At 48.2% G+C, this 10,762-nt stretch overlaps 1 protein-coding gene across 1 annotated transcript; it reads right to left on the minus strand.

The window, feature by feature from the left end:
• Positions 1–9,218: 9,218 nt before the first annotated feature.
• On the minus strand, positions 9,219–9,686 carry LOC137809134 (uncharacterized). Its single transcript, XM_068610273.1, has one exon. The coding sequence runs from the start codon at positions 9,684–9,686 to the stop codon at positions 9,219–9,221; it is 468 nt and encodes a 155-aa protein (XP_068466374.1).
• Positions 9,687–10,762: the final 1,076 nt, after the last annotated feature.

Consider the following 10,762-nt stretch of genomic DNA (forward strand, 5'->3'; position numbering starts at 1 on the left):
GAGTTCCAGGCTAAAGATCCGCAGATGGCAGCTTATCTGGAGTATGTGCAGGAGTTGAGGAAGTCTTTTGTTTCGTTCGAAGTAGTCCATGTGCCAAGGGAGCAGAACGCCCGGGCCGACTTCCTAGCAAAGCTCGCCAGTTCGGGCAAGGGGGGCAGGCAGAGGACCGTCATACAAGAGACCCTGAAGACAGCTCGAGCGTTCGTTGCAGACCACCAAGTTCTCCAAATTTGCAAGTCAAAGGAAGGGATGGCAAGAAGTCATAAGTCCCTATCTCAGGAGACCTTGAGAACGCCAAGGGTTAGAGCGCATCCAGTGGGGGAGATAAAAATGACGCAAGTTTGCGCCGTCCACGAGCCGGACACATGGATTACACCATACCAGCGATACATCGCAGATGGCTTACTCCCAATGGACTCGACGGAAGCTAGGAAGGTAAAAAGGAACTCCAGCAAGTTCACCCTCATCGATGGTGAGTTGTACAGGTTTGGGTTCACACACCCCCTTTTAGTATGTGTGCATGGAGAGAGGTGCACGAGAATTATGGCCGAGCTTCATGAAGGGATTTGCGGGAGTCACATCGGAGGTCGAGCCTTGGCAACAAGAACCATCCGTGCGGGTTATTATTGGCCGACAATGAGGGAAGACTGCAAGAGATATGCCCAACGTTGCAAGCAGTGCCAGGAGCACGCCGATTGGCACAAGGCGCCTCCGGAAGAGTTAAAATCAATCTACAGTCCCTGGCCTTTCCACACATGGGGAATCGATATCCTGGGACCCTTCCCACTGGTGATTAGGCAGATGAAGTATTTGGTTGTGGCAGTCGAATACTTCACGAAGTGGATTGAAGCAGAACCAGTAGCCTAGATCACAGCGCACAAGATACAGAACTTCGTATGGAAGAATATCGTGTGTTGTTTCGGTGTTCCCAAGCATTTGGTGTCGGATAACGGGACTCAGTTCGCAAGTCACCTACTGAGGAAGCTATGCGAGGACGTTGGAACTCAACAGGTGTTCGCTTCCGTGGAACACCCGCAAACGAATGGGCAGGTGGAGTCGGCTAATCGGGTTTTACTAAGAGGTTTGAAGAGGAGATTGGAGAAGGCCAAAGGGTCTTGGGCTGAGGAAGTTCCCCGTATAATATGGGCATATCACACCACTGAACAGTCAGGAACCCATGAAACCCCGTTCAGCTTGGTGTACGGGTGCGATGCAATGATCCCAATTGAAATCCAGGAAAGCTCGCCGAGATTCCAAAACTTCGTGGCAGAAGACTCGAATGCAGAAAGGAGGATGAACTTAGACTTGTTGGATGAGGTCAGGGAGGAGGCAAGGGTAAAGGCTGAAGCGATAAAGAGAAGAGTCGAGCGCAAGTACAATTCTAGGGCAAGGCCAAGACAGTTCAGAGATGGCGACCTGGTAATGAGGAAGGCCCACCTATACGAGATGCAGAATAAATTGTCACCCAAATGGACGGGACCATTTAGAATAACTGAAGCACTCAGGAACGGCGCCTATCGTTTGGAAACACTGGAGGGAGGGGCGATTCCTCGCACTTGGAACGCTACACCTCAAGTTTTATTACAGTTGAAACATTGTAAGTAGCAGTTAACTCGAACAGTCAAGTGAAAACAGTTTTTCAAAGGTGGCGCTCTTTTTCCCTAAGAAGGGTTTTTTAATGAGGCCACCCAATAAAGAAAGTTCGAGCCTATCAAGTTTTCCCAGTTATTGAGCTTGCATGATTATCATTTTAAATAGTTTATCAAAGTTTTCCCAGTTATTGAGCTTGCATGATTATCATTTTAAATAGTTTATCAAAGTTTCCCAGTTATTGAGTTTGCATGTTTGTCATTTTAAGTTTTCGAAGAAAAGACTTTGTCGTCCTTGTATAATTTAGGGCAGATTCAGATCGCATGCATTCAGTTCAAAGTTTTAAGACCTCATCGCCACCTCGCGATCGAAGGCACTAGTATAAAGTTTTTTAAGTCCTCATCGCCACCTGGCGATCGGGGGCAAAGATTAAGTTTTTTAAGTCCTCATCGCCACTCGGCGATTGGAGGCACAAATCAAGTTTTTTAAGTCCTCGTCGCCACTCGGCGATTGGAGGCACAAGTATAAAGTTTTTAAGTCCCCATCGCCAGCCAGCGATCGGAGGCACAAGTATAAAGTTTTTAAGTCCCCATCGCCACCCAGCGATCGGAGGCACAAGTATAAAGTTTTTAAGTCCTTGTTGCCACCTGGCAATCGGAGGTGAAAGTTAAGTTTTAAGTCCTACTTGCCTAAGAGCGAATATAGGCGAGAACAGATCAGAAGTCCTACTCGCCTAGAACGAGTTTAGGCGAGAACAGATTAAGAAGTCCTACTCGCCAAGAACGAGTATAGGCGGGTGTTCAGAGCAAGATGTCAGGTATGTCCAGTATGAGTTAAAATCCGGGCGCCTAGTCCTTGAGAAGGGGTTAAGGGATTCCTTCGGGACGCCCCCTCCTCAAGTATGAATAGCTAGCCCCGGTACCAGAGAAAGTCCTACTCACCCTCGAGTGAGTTCAGGCAAGATAAGGTTAAAAGCCCTCAGTGCATCCAGGGAAAAGGTAGCCCCTGGGCAATGTTGAGGCACCAGAGAAAGTCCTCCTCACCCTCGAGTGAGTGCAGGCAAGATAAGGTTAAAAGCCCTCAGTGCATCCAGGGAAAAGGTAGCCCCTGGGCAATGTTGAGGCACCAGGGAAAGTCCTCCTCACCCTCGAGTGAGTTCAGGCAAGATAAGGTTGAAAGTCCTCAGTGCATCTAGGGAAAAGGTAGCCCCTGGGCAAGCTGAGGCACTAGATAAAGTCCTTCTCGCCGTCGAGCGAGTTCAGGCAAGATAAAGTCCTTCTCGCCGTCGAGCGAGTTCAGGCCAGATAAAGTCCTCCTCACCCTTGAGTGAGTTCAGGCAAGAACAGGATACAAGACCTCTTTGCTTAAGCAAATTGAGGCAAGTTCGAAAGTTTTAGGTGATGACCTAGAAATACACATGTCACTTGGCAGATCAGGCAAGTGAGATGTCAGATACTAAAAATGACTCCCGCCTACTGCTCAGTAAGTAATTTTGTGTCAAATGTTATTGCTATAGACTAACTGTTTGTTCAAGATAAGTTGATTTCCAGGAAATTAAGCATCAGTTTATGCTAAGTTAATTAGGTTGAGTAAAAACCAACCAAGTTATCAGGCGATCGCACAACAGGTAAAAGATAAATCATGAGCATAAGTTGACACGGTTCGAAGAAAGAAGTCATTACAAACAGATTCGTTGCACATAGGCAGAGGTCGAATATGTAAGTCTTTCAGAGTGTTTCTAAAGAAAATGTCAAATGAGAACAAATGAAAACGTTAGTCTGAGGGTACGATTTTGCCGTCTACCACTTCATGGCAAATTGAGAACTGGGAGAGGTCCAAGTCGGGGTAAGCACAAGCGAACTGTTCCAAGGCTGCGCCAAACCCGGAAGTCAGAACGTCCGCGGCGTTGAGGTTGAGTTCTTCACTTTGTTTCTTCAGCTTTTCGTTCTCCTCAAGCGCCTGAGCAAGTTTCGCAGCAGATTCGTTCAGCTCCTTATCCTTCTCGCTCAGTTCCTTGGCTTTTTGGTCCATGTCAGCTTTGATGTTACCCAGCAGATCCTCCCTCTCAATCGACTTGGCCTCGAGCTCATCTGCGTAGTCCCCTTTAGCCTTGAGAGTCTCCTCAAGGCCCGTTATCTTCTCCTGCTGATGCACGAGTCTGCCCTCGAGTTCAGTGACCTCTGAGAGTTTGGCGTTGAGTTTTTGGCCCAGTTCAGCGCTGTTTTTGCGTTCGATCCGCAACTCCTCCTTCAGAGCATTCTCTAACCGCGAAAACTCCAATCCCCGCATCGTAAGATCACGCTTAAGTTGTTGAACTTGGTCTTTCGCAACACCGGCTTCGGATTCATACTGGCTCAAGGAGTCCCTTAAAGCCTCGCCCATCATCTGGTAAAGGCGTTTCTCTACGCACTCGGTAGTCATAGCGCTAAGGTAAGCGGCATGAGCCTTCAAGACCTCCTCAACGGGGGCTGGAAGAGCAGGGATCGGGAGAGGAGTCGGGGGTTGGTTCTCGCCGCCGCCTTCATGAGTATGGACAACCAAGGGAACATCAAGGCATGGCGGCGACATGTCTGGCTCTACTGCAGGTTGGGGAGACCACTGAATGTCCGCAGCTTGCTCCGAAACGCCCCCAGCAGCTGAGGTGTTTGATGGTAGAGCATCCCCAGCGCTCTCAAAGGGTGTAGAGACGCTGGGGGGATTTTCCGCATAATCTGGGCCCGCACTCTCGGTTGCGGGTAGATCGGTGACGGTTGCCCTGTTCCTTTTGCAGATAAGTCCGTCTTCAGTGCTCTCGTCATCATCCTCATCCGACACCATTATGGGATTCTTCCTCTTGGCCCTCTTTGGCGGCAGTTTCTTTCTCGAAGGGACAGGAGGGGCGATAAGGGAGGATGAGCCCACGGGAGGAAGCTCGCCTCGGGCAACAGCGGCTTCCGCTACAGAATTCGGGACGGTTTGAGAACCCGCAGCGAGTTTGTGGCGTTTGACTATAGAACGCAGTCTGGCCATATGATCCATTCCCAGCATTGTGTCTGCACGAAGTGATCAATATTCACAAATCAATACAATTACAGATACAGATAATTAGCAGTACAAGGGTAGGAGCAGGACATATAACGCGAACAAACTTGGTAAAGAAGTGAAACAGATTTGGCACAGGGAGAAAAATCCAGGCGGAGTGGAGGGACAGACCTATGTAAAAGTCTAGTTGATCTTCATAGAATTCGAACTTGATGATTGAGGAGGTAGGTAAGGTGGTATTGGTGGAGGCAACTTCCTTCCAGAAGTGACACAAGTCTCTATCAAGCTCCCCCATTTTCTCTGGACTCCTAGCTTTCCGAAAATGATCCTGAGAATCCTTTTTTCCCTTGTCAACCCAGTACAAGGGGAACCCGTCGAGAAGTGTGGGACTCTGATCATTACAGCAAACACGAACGAACATCCCCTTCCAATCCTTATAAGATTGTTGGAAGATGGAAAGGATGGACCTCCCAGCAATCCCATTAAAGCTTACCCATAGGCGGTCCCCCGGGTTTTTGGCCTCGAACAAAAATAAGAACACGTCTACAGAGGCTGGATGGCCTAAATGTGCACAAACAATTTAGTATGCCCTGACAAACGCCCAGCCGTTGGGATGCAGCTGAGCAGGGGCAATATCAAGCTCAGTAAGGAGCTCCCTCTCAAAGCGACTAAAGGGGAACCTGAGCTTAACCTTCTTAAACACGGTTGCGTAAACAAAGCAGAAAGGGTGGCCGTCGTTGACGTCGCCATCAGTACAAACAGGTTCCCCGGGAGGACAAGGACGAATAACAACCATGTCATCATGCTCCTTATGGAATGTGAGGTGGGTCTTGTCCCTCAATCGAAGAATGTCGGCCTCAGAATTAATCGAGGAAGTTTCGTTCAGCAAAGCTGGAGGAGCCCATGAGTACAACAGTTTGTAATCAGGAATGGGGCGGGCAGTGGCGTTAGTTTGCGGGGGAGTTGATTGCGATTGGTTGGGACGAGAGGGCGCAGGCCTCTGAGCCCGATTTGGAAGGATGCCAGGATCTCTAGGTGGGTTACGAGACGTGGAGGGGTTTCCTGACGAAGGTTGTTTACGAGATTTTGAAGGAGGGTTTCGAGAGGGGGCAGGGGTGGCACCTGTACGAGCCATCGAGAACTGCAGGAGAGACGAAAGGAAAGTAAGAAAAGGAAAGCGGAGGGTCACTAAAAAGAATGATTCAATTCGAAAAATAGGAAGGGAAAGCAGCATGAAGAACAGGGGTCGTAGGAAGGGAAAGAAAACCTAAAAGCGCAGGGAAAAAAGCGAAACAGAGAGCAAACAGCCCACAGCGTATGCATCAGACAGTTAAGAGATGATGCAAGTTGATCGAAATGCGATAAGCGCCAACAAAGTGATAAAGGGCTTACCTTTTTTATGGTCGAGGGAGCGTACGAGGAAATGATGATTGGGGAGATGAAGCGTTCACCAGAGCGTATCAAAAGTTTGAAAGAGAAGCAGGAAGATAATGTAACAGTAGGGGTGGCGCGAGAAGTTAGAGTTTTGAAGGTTATGGGAAGCGCAAACGACACGAAATAACAATCGTCGATGGATCCACGTGTCATTTGATGGGAGAAGGTTGGTGAAGTGTCAAATCAGACACCGGCGTGCGCATTAGCGTGCGAGCCACGTAGATCGCCGAAATTTAAACTCACCTTCCCCGAGTCGCCAGGGGCGATGACGTGATCAGGAAGTGCGAGAGGGGTGGTCTGCAAAATGTACACGACTGTCGACGGGTCGTCGGCAAACGAAGGGCTAGGCGGTCTGATGTCGCTACGAGCAGTATGTCGCCAACCATCCCAATGAGCTCGGGCGCGATAATGCTGAAGATTCAAATATGAAAGCCCAAACGGAAAGGCATCCATCACAAAAGCGAAGACCGAGCAGAGCCATAAACAAGGCAACCAGGGACAGGATGTTTAAGGAATGGGAACAAACAAAGTCTAAGAAATTCACGCCAAGCGTAAAGGCAATATCGGAGTGACGTGCGCGGCATGACAAAGAACACAAGCATGCAAGATAATTTAAACAGCATTTCAGCATAAATAAAAGTGCAGAACCAATGTTAGGGTTACAGACGAAGTTTGTAACATTTGCAAAATGGAATTGTAATCCTATACACGTCCTAAATATCTACACAAAAAGCAAGAGCACATCACTCATCAGTGGCCCCAGGCTTCAAGCAGTGCGACGAAAGGGCCCCGTCTCCGAACCGCAAAGCCCGAGTCAGAAGCGTCCTCTGATGATCGTTTATCTTGGAACCTACGTGGAAGAGAGGAATAAAGTATAGTAAGAGGCATACGGGAAACAAAGTATTCTTAAGCGAAATCATAACAAGGAGTGGAAAACCATGAGAAAAGCCTCACACACATATATATCTTTTCAGAAGCTCGGCATTATACTCCAAGCTTATTAAAGCAGCCGCATCAAATCCTCCAACACCCGCCAGGATCTTGCAAGCTTCCTGATCCCTTGTAGACAGTTTCTTAAGGGGTTTAGATTTCAAAGCTCTGGCATCCTTTGTCCAGTACAAAGGAAAGCCGTCCAGGGCAGAAGGCACCAAGCTGGAGCAGCATACCTTAAAAACCTGCCTTTCCACCCTGTGAAGGCTTGCTGAAAGGGAGTCAAAAGAATCCTACCAGGGACATTGCTAAGAGTTACCCAAAGGTTGTTTCTCTGCCTCTTCACCTCGAAGAAGTGAAGAAAAATATCTACAGAAGGCGCACACCCAAGGAAGCCAAACAAAATGTCGAAGGCCTTCACGAAGGCCCAACTGTTGGGGTACAGTTGGGCTGGAGCGGTGTTCATCTCCGTTAACAGCTCCCTCTCGAACCTAGAAAAGGGAAGGCGTACGCCGACGCGCTTAAAAACTACTTGATAGAAATAGAAAAAGGGTACCCCGTTGCTGGATCGTTCATCCCCGCACACCGGCTCCCCCATGGAACAAGGGAGCACGACGATGTCATCATCGTGCCTCTTTGCGAGTGCACGATGGTCATAGGAGCATGCTTCCCCCACGTGCTCCCTCAGGGCCCTGGAAGAAAGTAAGCAAGAGAATTCGTCGAGCAGTTCGCTCGAAGCCCAGGGATAGAGATCCTTGTGACTCACTCGGGAGGAAGAAGGATTGGTCGACATCCTAGTGTGTACTGGCGATAAAGAAACTGGAAGTCAAGGGTTCAGTAACGCAACAAAGGGAAGGGTCGCAAAGAGAGAACGTGGGGCAAGAAGTTCTTGGAAAGAAGGTGAATAGTGCACGAAAGATACGAAAGAAGCAGAGACAATGAGTTGAGATGCGGGGTTTTCAAGATTCGAGCCTCATGATTGAAGCGGTAAAACAAGCGCCTCGTGAGTGGGCCACGTGTCGCGAGGTAAAGGTACGGATTAAAATGTCATTTATCTCACTCAGAGAATGTCACATCGTCAGAGCCCTTGAGGGTACGTTGCGCCGACGATACAGAAATGTCACGTCAATCGATCGGAAGATGGCATGTCATCAAAACGCCGCAAGGGAAGTAGGGGGCAAGCTTTAGTCTTTTCGCTGAAAACAAGTTATCAGCTCAAGACTGGGGGGCTTGTGTACCGACCAGGTCATCGGGTATGATGACGTGGACAAGAGAAAGGTAGGTAGTCAAGAAGTCAACGTAGTCGCCATATGTTAAAGCGGCGGTCTGCAGTATAAATAATCGGTTATCGCCGAGATGTGTCACCACCAAGACGGATCATCGCCCATCGCCCAAGAGAAGCATCGCGCAGAAGTAAGACGTCGCCTAAGTAAGACATCGCCTGAGTAAGACATCGCCCGAAGAGTCAACCCGCATGACGTAAACATTTCACAAAGAGGGGGCCCACACGATGGGATAACCCTAAGTTGGGTGGCGGCACTGTGGGTCCCTATGCACAGAATAAATGATCAAGTCAAAAGGGCACATGGTAATGCCCACGTGCTCATTGAAGGTACCCAGGGAAGGCTGCATGCATGACGCGTGTCCAATTAGGGGATTCGAACAGTATGATGGCACGATAAATACAGCGCTCAAGTTAGAGCCCAAGGGGCCAGAAGGTTATACATTGCACTCCAAGATAAGGGAAGTCCATGGGCCAGATACGCTAAGATCCTAAAGATAGCGACGCAAGGACCTTCTCCAAGGAACCCTAGATAATAGCAGGCAACGCAGAGGTAAACCCTAGTTTTCAGTTATATATAGGGCGCAAATAAGCCCTAGAGAGGTACGTTTTTTCAGTTCACAGTTACACGAGTTTTAACCTAGTTTCCCAGATAGACATACAGAGCAAAAACCCTAATTGTTCTTGATGGCACATCCGCTGAGAGCACAAGACAATTAGGGTGGCACAGTTTTAGCCATATAGTTTCAGTCATTGAGATAATCATACAGTTTCTAGTTACTTTGGTGTTTCTCGCTAGCTGGCTTGATCGTCGGAGTGCAAACGGCCGCGAGGGCGCCCCTTTGTTCTTCTTTTTTCAGGTACTGACAGACGAAGTAAACCGAAGGTGCCCTAGCTCATTAGAACAAACCACGCACAAAGACGACCCAGGTCAACCGGCCGGAACAGTTGTAGTCAGACACTAAGAAGAAACTCCTTCTATCTTCCTATCTTCGAACGGAATTAAAGTCTCCAAATACACACCACACCTTATTGTTCTGACGCCGTCACTAATTTCTTCCCAAAGAATCTTTTTTTCCCTCAACGAATTAGGACTGTAGACATTAACTATCATAATCTGAACCACTCCACCGCCCTTCCACACCCCTTCAGTAGTAGAAAAATTGTTGCCTCTAAAGTAGTTGAGGAGTTGAAACCGACTATTTCTCGACATAGTAATGATCCCTCCTGCGTTATTACTAGCACCAACCTCAATCCAACCAATATTATTAGATCCCCACAACAGGAAACCATTCTCCTTACTAATCTCAGAACATTTAGTCTCTTGTAAGCAAATCATGTCTACCTGTTCTTTGCTAATCAAATCTCTAATATATTTTCGATTAATACTCCCTCCTAACCCCCTTACGTTCAGACTAACAATCTCCATCATCTGAAACATTGTTCTCCCTCCTAACAACCTTCTGCTTGCCATTGTCTCGATTTTGAAAATACTTTAACTTGCTGATAACAATTAAAGGAAAACCCAAGTTCCTGTTCTATGCTCCACATTCTAATAGCTTCTAAGTTTTCATTTTTCAACCAATTAAGACTAGAGCCATTTTTATCAGCACTGTCGACGCTTCGACTGAGAGGGACAATGGTCTCATGGCTAGCTTTAGCATCCAATTCCGGAAACAGGGTTCGAGAAACCTTCCCTATTACCAATTTTTCGTCAACTTGTGAACCTGTTCCTCCAAAGTTGACCAAAGGTGCACGGTTAAACGCGTAGCTTGCTTGTCTACCATCAACCTTATGGACACCATCGCTGTGTGATGAACTAAGAATCAAAACTGCGTTGCCGCTCCCACTTAAACTCCTCCGACCGTCCACCACCACGCCACTATTCTGCAAAACTGCTCCATCTTCCCTCCCATTCTGCAAAACCGCTCCATCTTCCCTCCCATTGACCGGCCCCGCACCCTCACAACCACTTTCGTCATCGCTCCATCCCGAACTACCAACACCAGCGGTGGCAACGACACCCAGCACTGAGGGCGACGTGGATAGAAGGTCACAACCTGCCGCTGCACACAAGTCCACGAATAAGACTCCGCCATTGGTTATTGCCACTCCGAAAACGCCTTTGGAAGATGACGAGAACCCACCGCTTTGATGAGCAAACCAGCCTCCATAGACCACCACTTGCCGCGTCGCCTTCTGACCTGCGACCTCCCCTGAGAAGACGCACATGGCAGCTTCCGCCGCCCCTGGTGATGTGCCAACCCTACTTGCGTCTCTTTCTTGGGCCAAAATAGGCCCAACACAAATTAGGTCATTAGACCACTCTTAAGCAATTAATGTGTCACTAAGACCCAACTGCCTTTTTCCACAACAACCTAATTGGGCCCCACTACCTTTAATGCTCTCCTTTAACTTTTTAAATAAAACTGTTGCATTACCATAATAGGAAAAATTTGCCCCCAGGATGGACAATTTTACCCCACAATTATTAGAGTTGCATGC

The sequence above is a fragment of the Phaseolus vulgaris genome, chromosome 2 (genome assembly GCF_051622355.1).
Source record: "Phaseolus vulgaris cultivar YP4 chromosome 2, ASM5162235v1, whole genome shotgun sequence".
In the NCBI taxonomy this organism is placed as follows: domain Eukaryota; kingdom Viridiplantae; phylum Streptophyta; class Magnoliopsida; order Fabales; family Fabaceae; genus Phaseolus; species Phaseolus vulgaris.

Excerpts from the sequence above, each read along its gene's own strand:
- LOC137809134 (XM_068610273.1), bottom strand. The coding sequence starts at position 9,686 with ATGGAGATTGTTAGTCTGAACGTAAGGGGGTTAGGAGGGAGTATTAAT.